At 44.9% G+C, this 25,210-nt stretch overlaps 2 protein-coding genes across 4 annotated transcripts in view; one reads left to right on the forward strand and one right to left on the reverse strand.

The window, feature by feature from the left end:
- chmp2bb (charged multivesicular body protein 2Bb) overlaps nt 1-1,746 on the reverse strand; it is a 5,723-nt gene extending 3,977 nt beyond the window's left edge. The window contains exons 1-3 of the mRNA XM_012833455.2: nt 1,419-1,746; nt 869-960; nt 212-406 (exon numbers count right to left, since the gene is read on the reverse strand). Coding sequence (XP_012688909.1) covers nt 212-406; nt 869-960; nt 1,419-1,452 — 321 coding nt within the window. The 5' untranslated portion in view covers nt 1,453-1,746. The remainder of the gene's footprint in view (nt 1-211; nt 407-868; nt 961-1,418) is intronic.
- Nucleotides 1,747-1,894: 148 nt separating this feature from the next.
- Nucleotides 1,895-11,609, forward strand: creb1a (cAMP responsive element binding protein 1a). 3 transcript variants are annotated; one of them, XM_031558262.2, is made up of 9 exons: nt 1,895-2,119; nt 3,934-4,032; nt 4,122-4,268; nt 4,436-4,536; nt 5,211-5,350; nt 5,490-5,672; nt 7,718-7,816; nt 9,218-9,359; nt 9,680-11,609. In XM_031558262.2, exons 2-9 carry the CDS (start codon nt 3,943-3,945, stop codon nt 9,822-9,824), a joined length of 1,047 nt encoding a protein of 348 aa, XP_031414122.1. In that variant the 5' UTR covers nt 1,895-2,119; nt 3,934-3,942; the 3' UTR covers nt 9,825-11,609. The 3 variants fall into 3 exon arrangements, with proteins under 3 accessions (XP_031414122.1, XP_012688908.1, XP_031414123.1); XM_012833454.3 differs by lacking the exon at nt 7,718-7,816; XM_031558263.2 differs by lacking the exon at nt 7,718-7,816 and having other exon boundaries at nt 9,221-9,359.
- Nucleotides 11,610-25,210: the final 13,601 nt, after the last annotated feature.

Raw genomic sequence — 25,210 nt, forward strand, 5'->3', positions numbered from 1 at the left:
TTGAAGGATGCAGAACAACACAGATGCAATCTTGGTTTAACTGTTCAGTCCTGTTAAACGCAGAACTCTTACTTCTGTAGTCCAATCATACCTAAAAAAGCTCTAGAATGATCTTTTACTCACAAACATAAAGTTTGGCAGTTTAGCCTATATGAGTCACGTGAGCCTGAGAGGCTGTCTAGGCCTGCAGAGTGTGGGGGGGGACTCTTACTTTGGTAGTCGTGGCCATGGCCCCAGCCATCTTCATCTGAGAGTTCATGAGCTTGGTTTGCGTCGACATGGACGTGACCTTTGAACTGACAGCGTATGTGCGGTTCTTCTGCTTCCTCAGCTGTATCAGCTGCTTGGCCAGAATCTTACAGGCGTCCTTATTCCCAGCCTTGGCCATCTTCTTAATCTCCATCTCCTACACAACCACACACAGAAAGAAAGAAAGAGACACACACACACACACACACACACACACACACACACACACACACACACACACACACACACACACACACACACACAGAGAGATGCAGTGAGTGACACAGGAGTGCTCAGACAGACAGACAGACACACTCACACACACACACACAAACACACACACACACACAGTGAGTGACACAGGAGTGCTCAGACAGACACTAAGAGGTTAAGGTCTCAGTCCCTCTCCACCGCTTCCGTCTTTCATGGTGGAAAACCCAGACCGGTCTGATGACCTCACCCACAGAGGCGTGGCATCAGGTCCTTTTGAGTATCAGAGTGAGATATGGCCATGTCTGCTCTCACATGAGTTAGGACAACTACCACCCAGTGTGTGTGTGTGTGTGTGTGTGTGTGTGTGTGTGTGTGTGTGTGTGTGTGTGTGTGTGGAGAACCTAACCATCTGTTTCTCCTGTCTCTCCAGAGCGGTGCGGTCTCGTGTGATCTGCCGCTGGGTGCCCCTGAGCTCTTTGGTTTGCTCCTTGATGACATCTAGGAGAACAACAATGTTGTCATGAAGACAGTGTACTATATACTCAACTACCCATGACATCAGCACAAAACCACCATCAACTATGACAGAGGAGAACCAGACAGTGGTTTTTAAGATGTTGAGATCATATCACATAGTTCAAGAGAAAAACGTTTAAAATCACAGACATATCTATCTCGGCCCAACCCAACCGAAACCACTGATGTTTGGCGATAAACTGATCTTCAAACGACACTGTAGTGTGTCTGAATCCAGTAAGGCTACTTGCTGGCTAGTGTATAAGCTAAATGCAACACATTAGCCCACAGCCGTTGCGACTTAAGTCACAGAAACTGGTAGGGCTACTTTTAGCTTACTAGCTTAGCTCGTTAACGTTAGTTTGCTAACTGCGGCACATCACCCCACAATCTTGGCGACAAATATACAGTCAGCAGCAGAATTATAAAGACCAACTCACCATCCACTGTCTTTTTCTTGAATAAAGAAGCCATGTCTATTACGTGTTATTATACAATTGAAATAAGAATAAACTGTCAACGAGATTGTATGAAAACAACTTCGTCCCGAGTTACATGTCTGTATTTCCTGGTTTGATTCCAAACAGGAAGAGTAACTGCATTTTTCTCCTCGTAAGCGTCAATACACAGTCGTCCATCATTGGTGGAAAACTGTTTCTCGATCTAAATGGCCCAATCACAAATGCGTGGCTTAGTCGTCCGTCCTACCGATTCAAATATGCAAAACACTTCAGTATGAATTGAGCAGAAATGGTAGGATTGGACGTGTATAGTTAACAACAGTCCGTTTATCTGCCAGAATCGTTCACTGTCAAGAATATAACAATTTATGAGTGTTAAAGCAGCCAATCGTGTTCCATCCGAGTTTTTCTTTTGAGCATGCGCAATACATGAAGAGTTTCGTGTAAATCCGCCCGTGTTCGTGCGGAACTCGGTATTCCTCGTTACAGTTTCGACATTTTCCGCGTGCACATCGGATCCTGTCGATAGTGAATTAGAGCTGATTTTCGTCCCCCTCGTTCTCCGTGTTGTTGTCCTCGGTGACGCGACGGAGGTGTAGCCTGACGCGGTCTCTTACGTGTCGGACTGAATAAAAGTGGAGCTCCGAGGGCCCGGGAGTGACGAGCAGAGTCTGTGTCGGGTAAGGAGAGGCGCGTCGGTGGGGGAAATGGATAATGCACACGCCGTATAAGTTAATATTCCGCAATGCTCTGTCCGTTTTCTAACAAAGAGATCATGGCGGCGGTGGGCATGTTTCACACAGCTAAGTTGCTAGCTAGCCCGTTAGCTTGAATGAGTCAGAAAGAGATGTGGAGTTGGAGGAAACGAATGAGATCTGTTATGCATCCATGGGAAAAACTAGCGTATTAATGTTGAGCAGATTACCAGTCATCAACCTGATCGCGATAGGACGCTGGATGGTTATTTTAGCCAGCAGGATGCCTCCTGTTATTGCCTGTGACATGGTGTTCTGAGCTAACATCTTGAAATGGAACGGCAAGCTGGACACATGCAGGCGAACATTTAGCCTGCAAGCTAGCAACCCACCCAGTGCAACCCCAGTGCCATATAAAGAGTTGATTAGGCGAGGCTTAATAAATCTCTACCTTTCGCCGTTTTGAAACGACTAATTAGCTGTAATTCTTAGGTATTTTAATGCGTGTTCGCAGTCTTGAAAGATTGCTTAACTTACCATATTTTACTTTTCACACCAAATCAAGCTCGAATGGTGTCGGATTTCGACAAGGGGATGAATAAATTCCAACGGTAACTAACGTTACCATGTTCTATTGGGTGGTTACCGCCTCTAAGTCACTATTACAGTTGATTCTTAAAATGCCATTTTGTGATCCATGCAACTAATGTAAACAAAACGGACAGAATGGCATTGATTCCCTGCATAAGTAATATGTCCGGAAGTAAAAAAGGCGGCAAATTGGCAACTCTTGCCATAGTTTGAGTCATGGGCGAGTCTGGACTGGTACTCACCCCCCCCCCCCCCCAACCACACACACACACACACACACATTCACGTTTAGACTAACTGACATGCAAAGCTTTGGTACGGCCCTCCACTTAGGGTTTCTCTACCCAGTCTAGAATGTCCTGTATTTGGTCTTGTGTCTAATACCTGAAGATCCCTGGATCTCACAGCTGCTGAACAAAATTTCCAAAATGCAAAACACATCCGAGTCATTTTATTCCAGGAATATTTTGATCTTGCCATTCCATAACTTCCCACAATATTATCATGCATTCATTTTGTATATTGGATAATATAAATATGAATATATATATATTTTTTTTCTGCCAAGACATATTTATATTTATACATTGACCGCTAGTTAAAATAATCTGGTGAGATGAGTGTGTGTGTGTGTAGGGAGTGTCATTTTTGACTGCAGTGCAGAGACAGGTGTGTGTGTGTGTGTGTGTGTGTGTGTGAGAGTGTCTGGGCTAGGCTTGGCATACTGAGGGCGGTCAGGAATCTGGGTCACACGCCCCTCCCCTCGGTGCCCCATGCAGACAGACAGTGGCAAGAGAACCCCTCCCCCAACCACCACTCCTACTGCCAAAAACACATGACCTTTCACCTTTAGAGTGAATGTGGTCCACTGGACGACCCCCGTGCACACACACACACACACGTATGCTCATGCACACACACACACACACACACGTATGCGCACGCACACGCACACACACACACACACACACACACACACACACACACACACCCCTCTATCAGGCGTGTGTGTGTGTGTGTGTGCATACATATATGTGTGTGTGTGTGTGTACATATTAAGTTTGTACCACCATCCCCTAATGGCCACTCCTTATTTGCCACCTGAAGGACTTTTTTTTATAAATGTGTGTGTGTGTGTGTGCTTCATCTAAGTGACTCCACTTGTCTTGTGTGTGTGTGTGTGTGTGTGTGTGTGTGTGTGCTTGCAGGTGATCTAAATGACTATGGAAGCTGCTGCAGAGGTCCAGCAGGGCGGCGACACAGCTGTTTCCGAGACAGATACTCAACACATCGCCACCTTGGCACAGGTACACACTCAATGCTCACACACACACATGTGTGTCGAAACAAAGACTTCCCGGTGTCGTGTCTGTAACTCCTCCGTCTCCCCCCGCAGGTCACCATGGCAGCGGGACAGGGCGGCGCGGGCAGCAACACGGTAACTCTGGTGCAGCTGCCCAACGGACAGACGGTCCAGGTGCACGGCGTCATCCAGGCCGCACAGCCCTCTGTCATCCAGTCCCCACAGGTGCAGACCGTACAGGTGAGTGGCGCCCCGCCCCTACACACACACACATGCATTCACACACACGCATGTACCCTCCAACATTATTGTCATTGACCTGTGTGTTTGTGTTTGTGTTTGTGTGTGTGTGTGTGTGTGTGTGTGTGTGTGTGTGTGTGTGTGTGTGTGTGTGTGCGCGCGCGTAGATCTCCACTATAGCGGAGAGTGAGGACTCCCAGGAGTCTGTGGATAGTGTGACGGACTCCCAGAAGCGCAGAGAGATCCTGTCTCGACGTCCCTCCTACAGGTAACACACACACACACACACACACACACACACACCCCTATACACCACCACACACAGAGAGATCCTGTCTCGACGTCCCTCCTACAGGTAACACACACTCACACACACACACACACACACACACCCCTATACACCACCACACACAGAGAGATCCTGTCTCGACGTCCCTCCTACAGGTAACACACACTCACACACACACACACACACACACCCCTATACACCACCACACACAGAGAGATCCTGTCTCGACGTCCCTCCTACAGGTAACACACACACACACACACACACACCCCCCTATACACCACCACACACAGAGAGATCCTGTCTCGACGTCCCTCCTACAGGTACACACACGCACACACACACACACACACACACACACCCCTCCCCTATACACCACCACACACAGAGAGTTCTTGTCTCGACGTCCCTCCTACAGGTAACACACACACACACACACACCCCTATACACCACCACACACACAGAGAGATCCTGTCTCGATGTCCCTCCTACAGGTAACACACACCACCACACACCATCCTTATACACTTTATCAGTTTTCTGGAGGAAGAACTCAGAATAACCTACTGTCTGGTTAACACTCACACACACACACACACACACACACACACACACACTCACACACTTCTCCCCTGGCCTCTCTCCCCTGCAGGAAGATTCTGAATGACCTGTCGTCTGACGCTCCGGCTGTTCCGCGAATAGAAGAGGAGAAGTCTGAGGAAGACTGTGCCCCTGCCATCACCACGGTTACAATGCCCACGCCCATCTATCAGACTAGCAGCGGCCAGTACAGTAAGCACCTTCACAGTGTGTGTGTGTGTGTGTGTGTGTATGATTAGACAATGGACACGTGTGCTTTCATACATGCTTAGCTCTTCAGCGATAGGTCTGGGTTGTTAATCTTTCTTCACACGTGTCACTTCCTGTGCAGTTGCCATCACTCAGGGCGGGGCTATCCAGCTGGCCAATAACGGCACAGACGGGATGCAGGGGCTGCAGACGCTGACCATGACCAACGCCGGGGGCGCCCAGCCCGGAACCACCATCCTGCAGTACGCCCAGACCAGCGACGGGCAGCAGATCCTCGTGCCCAGCAACCAGGTGGTGGTGCAAGGTGAGAGTCTGTGTGTGTGTGTGTGTGTGTGTGTGTGTGTGTGTGTCTGTGTGTGTGTGTGAGAGAGAGAGATACCAGCGATGCTAGTCTAGGGGCCAAATGTATCAATTTTTGCGTACAACTTGCTGTAGGACCATGTCACGCACACACACACACACACACACACACACACACACACACACACACACACACACACACACACACACACAATGCCGTTTGAGTGTGGAGGTTGTTCTTCAGAGTCATCAAGCACAAACGTACACTTCCAGCATAACCCTGGTCCACTCTCTGCATGACGTCACCTGACCCCACCCCCACAATGATCCTTATATGGGCGGAGACACACATGACTCCACCCCCACAATGATCCTTATATGGGCGGAGACACACATGACTCCACCCCCACAATGATCCTTATATGGGCGGAGACACACCTTCAGTTGGTCTGATTAGCATGTACATCTTTCAGGTCAACCTCTCCACACAAACACACACACACACACACAGAAGTACATCTTTCAGGTCAACCTCTCCACACACACACACACACACACACACACACACAGAAGTACATCTTTCAGGTCAACCCCTCCACGGAAGGCGTGCCTATAGATTAACTTAACTAATTATTTCAAATGAACTAATAAATTAACAAATTCTCTTACTGCCCCTCCTGTGGGTCAGGTCTGTGTCATGAGGACTAACCTCTCTCCACACACATACACACACACACACACACACACACACAATAGGGGAATGCGATGCCTTTGTGTCATAAGGACTAACAGGCTACCTAAAGCAAAGGGTGAAGGAATATATTGGCAATCTATACTTACCAAGATCACACACTTCTACCACACACACACACACACACACACACACACACTTCTTCCATTTAGCTGTACACAGCATTGCCAAAGAAGTAATAAATCAGCCAGGCCGTTCGCTACAACATTTGTAAGTGTCATGGTGGAGTCTGTAATAATGTGGGTATTGATTGATTCATTGATTCATTGATTCATTGATTAAAGGTGCAATGTGGAGGATTCAGGGGATCAATTTGCAAAAATTGAATATAGTATTCATAATTATATTGTCATTACTGTATAATCACCTGTAACTATGAATATAGAATTCATAATTGTATTGTCATTACTGTATAATCAATCACCTGTAACTATGAATCGGTGTGTTTTCGTTAGCTTCGATTGAGCCCTCCATGCCTGCATAGAGAAAGCAGTCCATGGAGTTATACCGCCATGTTTCTACAGTAGCCCAGAGCGGACAAACCAAAACAATGACTTTAGAGCATTTCTCGTTTTTAAGGCATTTGACAGCCACCTGTAGGTTCTCCTACACGCTTGGGAAAGGAGGAGTATCCAGTTGGTTGCAATTCAGCAATCTCACCACTAGATGGCAGTAAATCCTCCACAATGCCCCTTTAAAAAAAATTTTTTTTGATTATCTAACCCAGTGTTTCCCAAACTTTTTACAGTCCCGTACCCCTTCAGACATTCAACCTCCAGCTACGTACCCCCCCTGCATTTATATATATTTGTTTTCATGTTTGTAAGCCCCCCCCCCCCCAACACACACACACACACACTCACCACAAGTTAATGAGAAGCGTGTGCTTGAGAGGATGCACATAACTGCAATGTCTGGCTGAGTTTGAGAAAGTCTTAAATTGTTTTCCACACTGTCTGCCTGTATTTAGTTTTCATGCTCGTCAGAGCTGAGAACCCACTCTCGTGGCAAAGGGCATCAAAGTCTTTTCACTGAGGTGCGTTGTTATGTCGCGTTTAACGATGTCTGTTGTGAGTTGATTTGCACACAAAAAAAGCTAGTAGCTTGGCTAGCAAACAACTGTAACTGCTGCTAAAATCGTGATCCGAGGTAGACTTGGAAAAACAACCTGGGTTGCTGTCGCCGGCAGGTGCACCCTCGATTGTAGGCCTTCTACTAGTAGTAGCAGCGGTTGGTGTCTCTCTGGACCGGGGATTAACTCTTTTTTTTTTTTTAACCATTTATCCATTTCCGTGCAGCAACCGGAATGAGCTCCCCCTTCTCTACGGAGGGCATCAGCGAGTGGAATTCTGACGAGGGAGCTAACCGTTGTGCCTATGTTTTGACTAACATACCTTGTATGTATACATAAGTGTATTTTTGGCATTGCGACTGGGCTATTCAGACTATTTAAGATGTCATGTCTATTTATCGGTCAGTTTGAAAATGTAATGGGTTGTTTCACTTTAAAAATGCAAATCACATCACCCCCCTCCCCCCCGTATCCCCTACGCCCCTTTGCCTACCCCTGGGGGTACGCGTACCCCAGTTTGGGAAACACTGATCTAACCAATCATCTTCCCTTGGTGCCTGTAGTGCGGTCTGAGTAGCTTACAGTCTAGTACTCCTAGAAAACCCCACCGCTGCAAAACACATGTTAATGGCGGCCTTTATACTGTGTAATACTAAACTAAATATCTCTGTACTGTTAAATATAACTAAACTAAATATCTCTGTACTGTTAAATATAAGATCGTTCAGTTACGGCGTTGGCAGGCCTACACACTCAACGATACGGGCTGGAGACTTCCTGACCGCACACACACACACGTACATACACACACACACACACGTACACACACACACACACACACACACACACGTACGCACCGCTGATACATGTGGCCCCAGGGCTCCACTAGTCTACCTGTTCTCTCTGTCTCTGCCTGTCTTGTGTTTCTGTGTCTGTCTGCCTACCTGTCTGTCTGTCTGTCTGTCTTGTGTTTCTATGTTTGTCTGCCTACCTGTCTGTCTGTTTTGTGTTTCTGTGTTTGTCTGCCTACCTGTCTGTCTGCCTGTCTTGTGTTTCTGTGTTTGTCTGCCTACCTGTCTGTCTGTTTTGTGTTTCTATGTTTGTCTGCCTACCTGTCTGTCTGTCTGTCTTGTGTTTCTATGTTTGTCTGCCTACCTGTCTGTCTGTCTTGTGTTTCTGTGTTTGTCTGCCTACCTGTCTGTCTGTCTGTCTTGTGTTTCTGTGTTTGTCTGCCTACCTGTCTGTCTGTCTGTTTATGTGTTTGTCTGCCTATCTGTCTGTCTGTCTGTTTATGTGTTTGTCTGCCTACCTGTCTGTCTGTCTGTCTTGTGTTTCTGTGTTTGTCTGCCGACCTGTCTGTCTGTCTGTCTTGTGTTTCTGTGTTTGTCTGCCGACCTGTCTGTCTGTCTTGTGTTTCTGTGTTTGTCTGCCTACCTGTCTGTCTGTCTTGTGTTTCTGTGTTTGTCTGCCGACCTGTCTGTCTGTCTGTCTGTCTTGTGTTTGTATGTTTGTCTGCCGACCTGTCTGTCTGTCTGTCTGTCTTGTGTTTCTATGTTTGTCTGCCTACCTGTCTGTCTACCTGCCAGTCTGGCCGTTTGTTTGTCTGTCTGTCTGTCTGTCTGTCTGTCTGTCTCTACCTGTCTGATCTACCCCGGTACCCTGTTTCTGTCTGTCCCTGTACCTGTCTATCTGATCCGACCCGGTCCCCTGTGTGCTCTTCCTTCAGCAGCGTCCGGTGATGTTCAGGCCTACCAGATCCGCACGGCCAACACCAGCGCCATCGCCCCCGGCGTCGTCATGGCGTCATCCCCTGCCCAGCCAGCAGAGGAGCAGACGCGCAAGAGGGAGGTTCGCCTCATGAAAAACAGGTGTGTGTGTGTGTGTGTGTGTGTGTGTGTGTGTGTGTGTGTGTGTGTGTTATAGACACACTGTGTGTATGAGCTTATGTATTATAGACACTGTGTGTGTGTGTGTGTGTGTATTATAGACACAGTGTGTGTGTGTGTGTGTGTTATAGACACACTGTGTGTATGAGCTTATGTATTATAGACACAGTGTGTGTGTGTGTGTGTGTTCGTGAGAGAGAGAGAGAGGGAGAGAGAGAGAGAGCGCACCTGAACAGGTGTGTGTGTGTGTGAGTGACCACAGGCGTTGTTAGTCCTTTCTAACTGTCCCCTCTTCCCCACAGGGAGGCAGCGCGGGAGTGCCGTCGCAAGAAGAAGGAGTACGTGAAGTGTTTGGAGAACCGCGTGGCCGTTCTGGAGAACCAGAACAAGACCTTGATCGAGGAGCTGAAAGCACTCAAGGACCTGTACTGCCACAAGTCTGAGTAGTGGCCAGCAGGGGGCAGTCTGGAGCCACCCGAGACAGAGACTCGCACAGGCACACCAGACACACTCCTTTTCTAATTCTCTCGCTTTCTTATAGTTTCTTTTTAACCTTTTTTTTTTTTTTTTTAAAGAACACCACAATAATGGTCTCTAAGGAAATGAACAGAAATTGGTTGTGAGTTAGAATGGAGGGAGGGAGAGAGAGAGAGAGAGAGAGAGAGAGGCAGGACGGAGGAGGAGGAACTGTTTGTATGAGCAGTTTGTCCTCTATCCTAATGACGAGGAAGGCCGCTGTTTTAGATCATGAAGATGTGATGAAGACTGTGAGGAGGAGGATGATGATGGTGTTGATTTGGCCTGTTAGTTTTCTCTCTCACTCTCGCTCGCTCTCTCTCTCTGACCGAGAGGGGGGGTGAGATTCCAGAAAGAGCCCCCTCCAAGGAAAACCATGGCAACGGAACCACAGAGGACTTGTGTGTGTTACTGCCACTCTGCAGAGGCTCTGTGTGTGTGTGTGTGTGTGTGTGTGTGTGTGTGTGTGTGTGTGTGTGTGTGTGTGTGTGAATGTGTGTGTTTGTGTGTCTAGATGGTACACGCAGAAATAGGAGTCCACATCCTTAAAGAAAGTGGTGCAGTTAGAGATCTGCTGTCCTAGCCTCTTTGGCTGAGCGGAAGTGTGTGTGTGTGTTTTTTTTTTGTGGCGGTGGTGTTCAGGATGTGGTGTGTGTGTGTGTGTGTGTGTGCGAGAGAGAGAGAGAATGAGCAGAGGAGTGTATTCTACTGACCGGCTGGAGTCAGGGCTCCTCCATGCGTCCCCAGCGCTCAGTGCTCTTATGGAGGGACAGGCGGCCATTTTAGCTCAGTCCCATCTGGTTCCAAGAAGATCGCTCCTGCCACAGGAGAGACAGACGGCCATTTTGGCTCAGTTTCATCTGGTCTCAGAAGCATCACTGCTGTCATAGGGAGAGAGACGGCCATGTTGGCTCAGTCCCATCTGGTTTCCTAGAGTTGGGTACTGTGAGAGGAGAGGTGGGAGGGAGGGATGGATGTTTGTTCTGCTGGCCTCCTAATCGCTCCTGTTTTAATGCCTGTGTTACTAACACTTAACTCTTGTTTGTTAAAACTGCAATCAGATAAGAATCATGTACTTTGTTAATCTCAGTTGCTTTCTTATGTACCGTAAGATTTCTTTTTTTTTGGCTTGTATTGTATGTTCTTTTGAGAAGAAAAAAAACTGCACCATTGCTTTTGTTACAAACGCCATGCTAAGGTGGATTGGGGGAGGGAGGGAGGGGGGGGGTGGGGTTGCGTTGATTTTTTTCAGAGTGTTTGGGCGATCCACATTAGAACCACCATCACCACTGCAGCTCATCCTGCGAACATGGATCCAGCCGAGAACCACAGCGCGTACACACACACACACACACACACACACACACACCTACCTACCTTCATCAGCACTCATGGGCGAGTCATCACCCTCTCCACCTGCCCAGCCCCTCTGCTCATCGCCCAGTGGGACGGACCTGCGGGACCCTCCTGATTGGACAGTGGAATGCTGTGTTATATTACCCCTTTGTTTGTCCTTTATTATAGCCATCTGTTCAGTTGGATATGAATTATTTTTAAAATAACCTTTTTTTTTTGGGAGAGGGGGGCTTTTTCCATTTATATTGTGTATACATTGTATTTTTAAATGTGCCACGAGTCACCTGTATGTGAAGCGAAGCAACAAAATCTGTACTGGAGCAGTTTATTCAACAATTACATTTTGGCAGCTGTTGATAACGACTGTCCTCCAGGTGTGTTATTGCTCTACCTGCAAGTGAACCTCACCGCAGGCGACTCTGTTATCTCCTCCTCTTTTTAGCGGTATTGAACCAGTAACCATCTACTCCTGCTGTTAGAGAAGAAACAGGAAGTTGTTCATCTACAGAGCGCTTTTCCAGCATCAGCAGCACAAAGTGCCACAACGAAAAGAGAAACAAGGGGGTCGAAGGGGGAAAAGCAGTTCAGAAAGACCAGCGTAGCCTACTAGTACAAAGACCAGCAGCACACAGACCAGCAGAGCCTTCTAGCACACAGACCAGCGTAGCCTACTAGCACATAGACCAGCGTAGCCTACTAGCACACAGACCAGCATAGCCTTCTAGCACACAGACCAGCATAGCCTACTAGCACACAGACCAGCGTAGCCTACTACCACAAAGACCAGCAGCAGACGGACAACGTAGCCTACTACCACAAAGACACAAATATCTGCCAATGCTGCTGAGAAACAAGACACAATCACAGTCATAATGGGAATTGTATTGGTTTTAGGAGTTATAAAGGGTATTGTATTGGCTTTAGGAGTTATAATGGGAATTGTATTGGCTTTAGGAGTTATAATGGGAATTGTATTGGTTTTAGGAGTTATAATGGGGACTGGATGCTAGTGGTCTCTGCTTGTAATGTGTTTGTTATTTCCGTAGCTAGTGGATAACATTTTCAGTGGAAACCAACACAAATATGTGATGCTAACCTATACAAACCCTTAAATATGTCATGCTAACCCATACAAACCCTTAAATATGTCATGCTAACCCATACAAACCCTTAAATATGTCATGCTAACCCAGACAAACCCTTAAATATGTGATGCTAACCCTTACAAACCCTTTAATATGTGATGCTAACCCAGACAAACCCTTAAATATGTGATGCTAACACAGACAAACCCTTAAATATGATTGGAAGCCATATGTTATGCTAACCTATACAAACCCTTAAATATGAATGGAAGCCATTAGTATATCTGATGGTTTCTGTTTTTTTCAGCAGGGATGGGAAGACATGAGGGCTAACGCTAGCCTTGGGGCTGGGCTATGACATGAGGGCTAACGCTAGCCTTGGGGTGGGCTAAGACATGAGGGCTAACGCTAGCCTTGGGCTAAGACATGAGGGCTAACGCTAGCTAGCCTTGGGGTGGGCTATGACATGAGGGCTAACGCTAGCCTTGGGGTGGGGGCTATGACATGAGGGATAACGCTAACGCTAGCCTTGGTGTGGGCTATGACATGAGGGCTAACGCTAGCCTTGGGCTATGACATGAGGGATAACGCTAACGCTAGCCTTGGGGTGGGCTATGACATGAGGGCTAACGCTAGCCTTGGGCTAAGACATGAGGGCTAACGCTAGCTAGCCTTGGGGTGGGCTAAGACATGAGGGCTAACGCTAGCTAGCCTTGGGGTGGGCTATGACATGAGGGCTAACGCTAGCCTTGGGGTGGGGGCTATGACATGAGGGATAACGCTAACGCTAGCCTTGGTGTGGGCTATGACATGAGGGCTAACGCTAGCCTTGGGTTGGGGGCTATGACATGAGGGCTAACGCTAGCCTTGGGCTATGACATGAGGGATAACGCTAACGCTAGCCTTGGGGTGGGCTATGACATGAGGGCTAACGCTAGCCTTGGGTTGGGGGCTATGACATGAGGGCTAACGCTAGCCTTGGGCTAAGACATGAGGGCTAACGCTAGCTAGCCTTGGGGTGGGCTAAGACATGAGGGCTAACGCTAGCTAGCCTTGGGGTGGGCTATGACATGAGGGCTAACGCTAAGCTAACACTTGCCTTGGGGTGGGCTAAGACATGCAGGGCTATACAGAACAACTAAAAATCATTTGCATGTTTGTTTGAGAATAAACAAGTATGATTAACGATTAACTTAATTTAGAACACTACACATGGAATTAGACGTGTATCGCTCATTCACCCACTCACACTGCACCATGGACTGTCCCTCATACACACACACACACTCCCGCTGTACGCTACAGTATGCAGTTATTGGCTTTTACAGGCTCAGTTTTTATTGTTTGTATTTGGTATCGTACCATGCATATCTGTGTGTGTGTGTGTCTGTGTGAGTGAAATTTGAGTCACAATGTTTTCAAACTTATTTGGTGTTCATGAACAGTTGCGGGTCTCTCTCTCTCACTCTCACTGACTCTCTCATTCTCTCTCTCTCTCCCCTCTCTCCCTCTTCCTCTCCTACTCAGACTCAGGGTATACCATAGATACAACAGCTACATACATGCATACAACATTGTGTAATGTTAACTATTTTATCTTTTTAATTACACGTGCATCCTGCTGCCGTACTGTGTGTAACCGGTGTAACTTCTGCGTTGTGTTTTTAATATTTGTGACTCGTGGACAGTTGCTGAGATGTATCTTTATTTCTCTGTTAAAGAACACCAACAGAAACAGTATAGTAAGTCTCCAGCTTGCTAGCTTCACTATAAATGCTCATTCCAAGCATATACCAAACAGGCAAAAAATAAGAACAGACATGTAATATATACATTAAGAAAGATAAATAAAAACCGTATCACACCTGTTAAAGCACACCAACAGAAACAGTATAGTAAGTCTCCAGCTTGCTAGCTTCACTATAAATGCTAGCCCCCACATGTAACAAAAGGAAAAACATATAAACAATATGTCAGAGGGATATTTCATATAAATAGTCCAGATATATAATACATATAATAATAATAAGTTATAAGAAGATATATAATAACATAGATGCCTATTTTAAAGGGAATATTTATTAGATTATCTATCCCACTAAAACTCAACCACCTACCTCATTCCAAGCATATACCAAACAGGAAAGAGGAAGGGGGGAGAGAGGAACAAAACAGGGGGAGACAGGGGGGGCTACCAGAGACCCCCAATACCAGTGTGATATCAAAATAAAAGATTAAAAAGAAACTGAAATACAGGTAACAGACTATATTGTGCAATTATTCAAACTGCATTTCTAACCTGTTACACGTGCTTATCTCTGTGTGTGTGTGTGTCTTATCAGCTATAAGAGGCCATTGGGGTAATTTTTACTATTTTACATTTTTTTCAATTCTTACACTATGTTCTCTGCATCCTGCTGCCGTACCATGCTTATCCCTCTGTGTGTGTGTGTGTGTGTGTATCTGCTGTCACATCTATCTGTGTGATGGTGCAGTCAGCCACACTAGTGTGTCCTGCCTGCTATGTGATGTGTGTGTGTGAACACAGGACACAGGAGACTTTAGTGTTGCTTTATTGATGCTTTACTGACATTTCCCTCTGATCTCAGGTCAGGGTCAGGGTCAGGGTTCAGGTCGGTGAGGACACGTGGAGGCGTGGCTCTCAGTGGAACTATTCAAGAATCTGTCCCAGGTTCACACTCTTGACATTCCCCACGATAACAGGCCACAATTCGACAACTCGACTTTCTGTGGAAGAAAATTAGCAGGGAAATATGTCAGGGTGTGTGTCCAACAGTGTGTGTGTCCAACAGCGTGTGTGCACTGTAAACCTGAAGAAGTTCAGAGTACTTAAAACTTTTGATGTAACCGATTACATAATAAAATTTGAGTACATATATTATTATTTTTAAGTAAACTTAACTTAAAAATGATACATCGGCTATACTGATTTATTTTGTTATCGTTTTCATAATTTTTAAGTTCTCTGAACTTATATTCAAATATTTTTATACTTAAATCTTTTAACCTCTATGTACTAAATAATTTTCACTCAACAACACAAAATAAAATTAAGTTTTAAGCCTTAAAAATCAAGTTCAGTGCACTTAATATTGGTGAAAGAGTTCAACTTAATTATTCTGAGTAAATAATACTTAATAAGCTTACTTTTTAAAGTTAACTCCGCTTGATTATTCTGAGTAGGTAATACTTAAATAGCTAACTTTTTTTAAGTGAGCACTACTTAATTTCAATCATTGACAACATATACTGATTTTCTGGTTCTGTTTACAAACTGACTTTAAACTGAAAGTTACTCTACAAGAAACATTCAAATCTATGTAGGATTTCTATTAAAAAGAGTGAGATGAGAAAAACTTAAGAGGCATCACATCATTTATATTTCTTGTAAAACTGACAAAATAAAAGATTACATCAAAGCTTTAAAGAACAGTTATACAAAGTTAACAAGTCAACAACAAATCGTTTATTTCAACAAATATTTTTTTAAGGTGAGTAAGGACGGTTTCAGAGGTTTGTTGTCATCCAGACACATAAAAAGGTTCTATATAAGAAGGTGTGCGTGAGTTTTTTTGGGATATTCTTCTAAATTGAAAGCATATCAGGCCAAACAACAACATAAATGCCTCAGAAATCCTCTGCACCCAATTCAAAGATGTTCTCGCAGCTGAAGGGGTCGGGACCCGATGTAAGGAGAGCAACAGGAGCATCATCAAAATCTGGCTCCTCTTCCTCCTGCAAAACACCATCAATACAATTACCAGGAGAGTTTCAATGGAAACATATACAAAAAAAACTGGCAATTAATAATACATAGTATCAAGTAATATTAAAGTTTCAGTAACAAACAAAATGTGATCACTGTTGTGCAGTTAATCCTAGACATACCTGAAGGTCAAAAGCCTCGAGGATCACCCGTAGCACCTCTGCTGTCTTGCCAGTCCGTGATGCCTGTACACAAAAATATCTCCTTTGGTTGACTCCTCTTCTTATATGTCTACATCAAATCGGTTTGTTGTTTATATGCAACACGAATGCTGTCAGGGCAAAAAGAATATTGTAGGTCTTAACTGAAGTTCTCGACCATTATTGTTAGCTTGCTGCTAACACTTTTATCCATCAGATCCATTAAAACACATAGAAGCTAGCTAGCTGCTAAAAAGTTACATATAACATTAGCATGCTGATATAAATTATATGGTGTTTCTGTAGAACATGAGTTGTTTTCAACATAAACAATTGATTGTTGTTTACTTTGCACATGAACATATTTGGGGGGAAATAACCCACTAACTAGCTCTTTAGCTCTTCAGCTTCCTAGCCGCCAGCGCCAACAGTCGTGCAACTGAACTTGCTACTTGACAGCCAAAACGTGATTACTCAATAATAATTACAAAGAGGGAAATTCGCCACTTCTTATCGCAATTTCACTTGCTCCCGCAATTTTGTCGCAACAAACACCTAAAAAACACTGTTTACTTACCAGATAAGGACGCTTAGCAGCGACAGGATTACTAAAATATCTCCTTTGGTGGGGTGACCAGACGTCCTCTTTTACCCGGACATGCGTCCGGCAGTGATTGCAAAATCGTCCGGGATTTTGCCTCGTAGGATATTTGTGTTTCTCTGGGTCCTTCACAAACTAGCTTTTACGCCCTTACAAGTTTAGGAAAGGGTATCTCCCTTACGTTCCACCCTCTAGCACAAGCTCTGACTGTAGCGAGAACTGTCATTGGTCGACCAGCCTCTCAGTGTTGCCAGATGCACGATAATTATCCTTCAAAGACGATCATTTTCAGCATTTAATACGATACTTTACCATTTCCAATCTGGCAACACTGAGCACCGTGCCGCTTCCACTAGTTCCATTGTTTACAACAGCACATGACATCTTCATGTGGAAAAGATGTCAAAATTCCGTCGCGGGGGAGGGGGCGGGGTCATCTGTATGCTACACACTACCACGCCCCTCCCCGCGACGAAGTGTACTCTTTTTTCACAAACTCAAATATGGTCACCCTACGAAGTTGGTCGACTCCTCTTCTACAGGACGAACATGCTTATAGAAGTCTAACTGATACTATACAATTATTAAGTCTGCTGTCTCCGTCTCTCATAACAAGATCTCTGATTCTGTTCTGAACTAGTCCTGCAAAGACGTTGATGACGTCAGACGTCACGTTTGAATGAAACAAAAAAAATATGAGTTATCAGGCAATGTTTACTCAAACAAATACATTCCAATACAATTAAAACGTCTTCACTTGTCAGAAAACTAATACATTTAAAGTTGGGTCAACTAAATACCAGGTTTTAAGTACTGAATACATAATGTTAATAAGTTAGTAGAACTGTTTGGGTTTACAGTGTGTGTCCAACAGCGTGTGTGTCCAACATAGGGTGTGTGTCCAACATGGGGTGTGTGTCCTGCTTTGCATTGCACAGCACTTTGGGGTTGACTTACCGTCTGGCAGCGCAGAACATGCAGTCATTACCATAGGTGAGGCCGTCGGACCCACAGAGAGGGTTGTACTCCTTAGTGCAATGAGAACCGTGGCCAATCATAAACCGTCGACAATCAACCTGAACAAAGAAAGAAGTGCCTTAACAAACACACACACATCACATACACACATCAATATGCAGGACACTGCAGAAGAGTACAGAAGACAATGTGTGATAATAGAAAAACTGATAAAATAGTAAGATCAGAATCAGAATCAGAATCATCTTTATTGGCCAAGTACATTTCCACATACAAGGAATTTTTCCTGGGTTTAATTGCTCTCAATGTACTTACACTGAAAAATATGCATGCAACAGTTTAGGATAATAAATAAATATAATATATAATATGATAATACAAATATAATAATCTGTCATCTTTTCACTAGAGTGACGGCAAGGGGGAAAAAACTGTTCCTGTGTCTGGTGGTTTTTGTGTACATAGTTCTGTAGCGCCTGCCAGAGGGCAGGAGCTGGAACAGATTATGTCCAGGGTGTGAGGGGTCTGCAATGATTTTCCCTGCCCGTTTCCTGGCTCTGGATGTGTACAGGTCCTGGATGGTGGGCAGGTCGGCACCAATAATCCTTTCTGCAGACCTGACTGTCCGTTGTAATCTGTTCCTGTCTAGTTTAGTGGCCGAACCAAACCAGACAGTAATGGATGAGCAGAGAACAGACTCAATGACTGCAGTGTAAAACTGGATCAGCAGCTCCTGAGGCAGGTTGTACTTCCTGAGCTGGCGCAGGAAGTACATCCTCTGCTGGGCCTTTTTGAGGACTGTATTGATGTTTGGCTCCCACTTCAGGTTCTGGGAGATTGTGGAACCCAGAAACCTGAAGGATTCCACAGCAGACACAGTGCTGTTCAGTATGGTGAGGGGGGGCAGTGATGGGGGGCTCCTCCTGAAGTCCACTATCATCTCCACAGTTTTGAGCGAGTTCAACTCCAGGTTGTAGCGACTGCACCACAGGACCAGATGTTCAACTTCCCTCCTGTATGCAGACTCATCTCCATCTCGGATGAGGCCGATGATTGTTGTGTCGTCTGCAAATTTCAGGAGCTGAACAGATAGTGGACATTACCCCGATCCACGGGACTGACCTGGCCAAAGTGTGACCTGATTCATGATAAGAAAGAAAAGAGAGAGAGAGGAGAGAGGGTGTGTGACAGAGAGAGAGGGAGAGGAGAGGGTGTGTGAGAGAGAGAGAGGGAGAGGAGAGGGTGTGAGAGAGAGGTAGAGGAAAGGGTTTGTGTGAGAAGGAGAGGGAGAGGAGAGTGGCTCAGCACATAAAACAATAGCCACCCAGAGCATCAGCCTCTACACAGAGATGTCTGTCACAAACATCGTTATGTTAAAATATAGTTTGTTCATCCAGCTTTAGTCACACACTGGTGTTCTGTGTCTGTAGTGTAGTGTGTGTGTGTGTGTGTGTGTGTGTGTGTGAGAGAGAGAGAGAGAGAGAGAGAGTTGACGTACCAGAGAGGTAAAGTAGGGTTTCAGCAGGGATAACCACGTGGTGGATCTCTGACGTCCGAGGCTCCCTATATTGCAAGGATGGCAGTTTTGCACAAGGTCGGAAGAACCTTATCACTTCTGGTCTAAACATACTCTTGTACAAATGCAGACTAAGTGGCACCTAATTTCCTAAGTTACACACACGCAGAAACACAGAAAAGCCATGTTCCTGCTTACATAAGTACATCATTCATATAAGGTAATTAATAATGCAAGGCACTTGATTATTATATTCTTAAGTCATTAACAGTGTTGGGAAATGATCTCCATCAATCCATCCTTTTATCCGTTTCAATGGATAATCAAAATTACAATTATAATGACAATCAAAATCACAATCGAAATCACAAATCATCTTTCTTAATTCGTCAATTATGAATTTCAATGGATAACCTCAAAATCATCATTCTGAGCTTCATTACATGGATTTTCGGAACAGAGATCATTACTGAGCATCACTCCACATCATCATAAGTCAATCATTTAAAATGTCATCATATTTCTCATCACACATTTGTATACTTTGCATTTGTAGGCCAACATAGTGGGTGTCAACTGTGTATGTGTGTGTCATTAGTTCGCCCTAAGCTTCAGACAACATTAAAAAAAGGCCTCTTTGCTGTGTCCTTGAAGGCCCTGTTCCCCATCAGGCATCCTGCAGAACACATCGGCTGTTGAATATTACTGGGCAGGAAAATGTAAACAGTCTCTTTGTGGAAAGTGTGTTTGGGCAGTCTGGTTTTCCACCACGGATGATCTTTGGCCTGGCCCCATTGCGGATATTTGACCAAGACCGGTGCCTGTTGTGATCAATATGCTAACAGTCCCAAAATGTAGAGCAGTACAGTTATTATCAAAAGTTCCACACATTGTTTCATTTTCTTGAAATGACTTGACAGAGATAGGACCACCCCGCCCTCCCAGTATCCACTAGGCTTTTCTACCCCACTGGACAGCGTTGGTTTCTTCACCAGGTTTGAGATGAAAAAATGCCTAAGGCAAAGAATCCTGACTTCTGTCACAGTGGGCCGGCCTTGGAAAACTGTAGAGGAAAACAGCTCCTATCCTCTGTCTCTTTCTAAGGCAGGCTTACTCGTTTACAATGTGTTCGACAAAGAGGGGACATACACAATCTCTCTGCTACACACACACACACACACACACAACCTCTTTGCTACAAACATAAGCACACACACACACATACACAATCTCTCTGCTACACACACACACAACCTCTTTGCTACAAACATAAGCACACACACACACATACACAATCTCTCTGCTACACACACACACACAACCTCTTTGCTACAAACATAAGCACACACACACATACACAACCTCTCTGCTACACACACACACAACCTCTTTGCTGCAAACATAAGCACACACACACACACACACAATCTCTCTGCTACACACACACACACAACCTCTTTGCTACAAACATAAGCACACACACACACACACACACACATAATCTCTCTGCTACACACACCCACACAACCTCTTTGCTACAAACATAAGCACACACACACACACACACATAATCTCTGCTACACACACCCACACAACCTCTTTGCTACAAACATAAGCACACACACAAACACACACACACACACAATCTCTCTGCTACACACAGACGTGTTCAGCTGGTGTGTGAGAGTGAGTGTGTGTGTGAGTGTGTGTGTGTGTGTGTGTGTGTGAGAGTGAGTGTGTGTGTGTGTGTGTGTGTGTGTGTGAGTGTGTGTGTTGTCCAATGATTGTCCAGATTAGGCATCAGTAGATGTATGTACACAGTTTGTGATGAGTTTCATTCTGCTCATGTTTCATATATTTATATATATTTATATATATTTAATGTTTGTGATGAGTTCCTTCTCTGCAGTGCCTTCTCTCTACGGTGGGGACTAAAGGTCTGAGACCACGGGGTCAAAGGTCATAGAATCTAAATGAGCACGCCAAAGTTGAAGAAGGCACCGCAGGACGTAGTCAGGTTTCTGTAGTTTATTTCGACGTGGAGACCCCCTCTTAGCTGGTGCTCAGAGAAAGGCCTGTCTTACTGTACACTAAGCTGGTATTTAAACCATTTCAGTCAGGTAGAATACAATAGGGGAGGGGATGACCACACCCTATAGGTGAGAGGAAGGGGGAGACAGTGGGGTGATAACAGGGTAGAAAGGGTTATAGCAGGAAGGAGACTATGGGGGGGTGAGGGGTTCACCTATGGGGGGGGGGGGGTGATAACAGGGTACAAAGGTTATAGCAAGGACAGGAGACTTCTGGGGGGGAGAGGGGTTCACATGCCATTTGTTCAGGTCTCAGTGAGACAGACAGAGTATACATCCAAGGTTATGAGTTACAGATACAAAATAAGGCTACAATTAGTTAATGTTCTTACAACAACCAGAATAGCAATATAAACAACAGTAGAATAGCTATTTTGCAGTTCCCATCAGTCCCCATAATGAGCATTTCTATGCTCACACAAAACCACCATGCAACAACCAATCAGGCCAGGGAAAACATTCAATATGCGGTTCCATCAGTCCCCCGATATGAGCATTGTGATGCTCACACAAGGGTTATCATGTAAACACTCAGAGCCCATATGCAGAGTCCTTCTGCCATGTATGTTAGTGTTCTGGGTGGGTAGTCCTCTACCATGACAAGAAGTGCTGAATCAGGAACACCAAGCACGTGGATGGCCGTTGAAGAGTAACAGGTGTCCATTGTGATCATAGGGTTGTCAATAGTCCTTTAGTTTAGGGTGAGTGTGTGTATCTCTGGGGAAAGGTGGACAGTCCATCACCTCAGGCCTGAGCCCACCGCTCCAAGAGGCCAACAAGCCCCAGGACACACAGAACGGGAAGTGTTAGATGCGGTGTGTTAGTGGGCAGCTTGATGCGGTTTTCTCCTCGCTCCTATTGGGCAGGGAGGGGTAATCTTCTCCTCTGAAATGGACGTGAAGTGTTTGGGTGACCTCAGGGTCCGAATTCTTGGCTGCGGGTACTTATCAAATCTCACATGAGAAAAACCAACAACAGTATGAGGGGTTAACAGAACATTCAAGCATTAAAGCATTTGACTGTGAGAGAGGGGGAGGGGGGATGTTTGGTAACAGGAAATTGCCAGAGTAACTTTGACACCAGTCAAGGCACACGGCTTGGGCCAAATTATAGGGATACAGGGGTGGGAAAACAAAGACAAGGCACAAACTTCGACAAAATAAAAGGATAACATTAAAATAGTCGTAAGCACTGTCAGTATGATAAGTCCACAAAAGAGCCTTCATTCCCCTCCTGTCCCCTCCCGATAACAAGACCTGTAAACAACATACCCTGGTGGTTGTTAAGATTTTTAGCACGACAACAAGGCCACAAAATTGATGAAGTGAAGTGAAAGTGAGCTATCTTTATAAAAGCCCACCTCAAGCCCACAGACAAAGAATAAAGTATGTCTTAGCACATCCCCCCATGACACGACAAAGCCATTCGTACAAGCTGTAAGATGTAAAAAAGGTTATATGACAGTCCTGCGTTAATGCATACGTGGGGACTTCAAGTTGGAGACAGTGGCATAACTATTATTCCACACGGCTAAGATCCAGTAAAGCCCAAGGCAATGGTTGAATGTTAGACAAGCAGTACCTGGCTTGCAGCCTTGGCGGTGCAGGCCTCTGCTCCTATTGTACTACACAGCCCCACTTACACTGAAAGTTCCACATGCTTACATGTCACCAGCCAGACAATTCTCTTGCATGAGTGTTTTGCTCTCGCAGCCTCATATCACTATTGAGCGCTGCGTGACATTTAACCCAGCCTACACTTTTACTTATGGCAGGGATGTAATCCCAAAAGATTGTGTAGCAAAGACAGATAAAAACTATGGCAACCAGAGCTGACCTACAAAAGCCTTTTCCAAAAGCTGATTTAACTATTGTTTGTTGATGGTTCAAGCAAATGAACCTGAACGCACAGCCACTACTTCCACACTATTCCGCACAGCAGCGGAAACTAATTGCACTGATTGAGCACACCCATGCAAAAAACCCGGTTTCATTGGGAATCCACAAGCCAGACAAGGGCCACTAACCAGGCCCGCCACCTACAACAACCATCTGACACGTACACAATTGAATAATTAGATCTCACAATACTTAAAAGATATGCTGCAATATTGAGCCATGGTGAAAACATGCCTCAATAAGCAGGGATAGTAAGCATATACAGTATGTTTTACTTCTTATTAAATTATTTAGTTTGAAAGATGTTTAAACATTCAGTTAAAGATTTTATTGAGTTAAATCCAAACGAAAGAAAGAAATATCGTCTAGCCATAGACAGTCATTGTTCATACAACCCCCAGTCAGCAGGACTGGTAGAAAAGAATGAACCGACCTATTAAAAGCAAGTTGAGAATCTAAGAGTGAAATTAGTGAAATTAAGCATGCATGTTGTTATCACTGTCACTGCCTAAACTCTCAAACCATTTGCTGAAACAGAAAAGAGTTTGAATATACATTTGCAGAATATGGCAAAAATGTGAATTAGCAAAATGCCCTCAGAACTCTCTGCTTCACAGGAACCTGTGAGGCTGAAACCAAGGTTGGGTCAGGAGATTGGGTCCTAATCAACAGCCTCAAAAGAAAACACTGCCACTCGCCCAAGTGGGACAGACCATACAAGTGCTACTGTCAACATCTACTACAGTCAAGATAGCGGAGAGAGCCACCTGGATACATCGAACACATTGTAAACGAGTAAGCCTGCCTTAGAAAGAGACAGAGGATAGGAGCTGTTTTCCTCTACAGTTTTCCAAGGCCGGCCCACTGTGACAGAAGTCAGGATTCTTTGCCTTAGGCAATTTTTCGTCTCAAACCTGGTGAAGAAACCAACGCTGTCCAGTGGGGTAGAAAAGCCTAGTGGATACTGGGAGGGTGGGGCGGTCCTATCTCTGTGAAGTCATTTCAAGAAAATGAAACAATGTGTGGAACTTTTGATACTAACTGTACTGCTCTACATTTTGGGACTGTTAGCATATTGATCACAACAGGCACCGGTCTTGGTCAAATATCCGCAATGGGGCCGGGCCAAAGATCATCCGTGGTGGAAAACCAGACTGCCCAAACACTCTTTCCACAAAGAGACTGTTTACATTTTCCTGCCCAGCCGATGTGTTCTGCAGGATGCCTGATGGGGAACAGGGCCTTCAAGGACACAGCAAAGAGGCCTTTTTTGAATGTTATCTGAAGCCGAGGCGGGCTAATGACACACACACACAGTTGACACCCACTATGTTGGCCTACGAATGCAAAGTATACAAATGTGTGATGAGAAATATGATGACATTTTAAATGATTGACTTATGATGATATGGAGTGATGCTCAGTAATGATCTCTGTTCCGAAAATCCATGTGATGAAGCTCAGAGTGATGATTTTGAGGTTATCCATTGAAATTGACGAATTAAGAAAGATGATTTGTGATTTCAATTGTGATTGTGATTATGATTGTAATTTTGATTATCCATTGAAACGGATAAAAGGATGGATTGATGGAGATCATTTCCAAACACTGTTAATGACTTAAGAATATAATAATCAAGTGCCTTGTATTATTAATTACTTTATATGAATGATGTACTTGATGGTTCAAGCAAATTAACCTTGAACGCACAGCCACTACTTCCACACTATTCCGCACAGGCAGCGGAACTAATTGCACTGATTGCGCACACCCATGCAAAAAACCCGGTTTCATTGGAATCCACAAGCAGACAAGGCCACTAACAAGGCCGCACTACAACAACCATCTGACACGTACACAATTGA

This window comes from Clupea harengus, chromosome 21 (genome assembly GCF_900700415.2).
Source record: "Clupea harengus chromosome 21, Ch_v2.0.2, whole genome shotgun sequence".
Lineage (NCBI taxonomy): Eukaryota > Metazoa > Chordata > Actinopteri > Clupeiformes > Clupeidae > Clupea > Clupea harengus.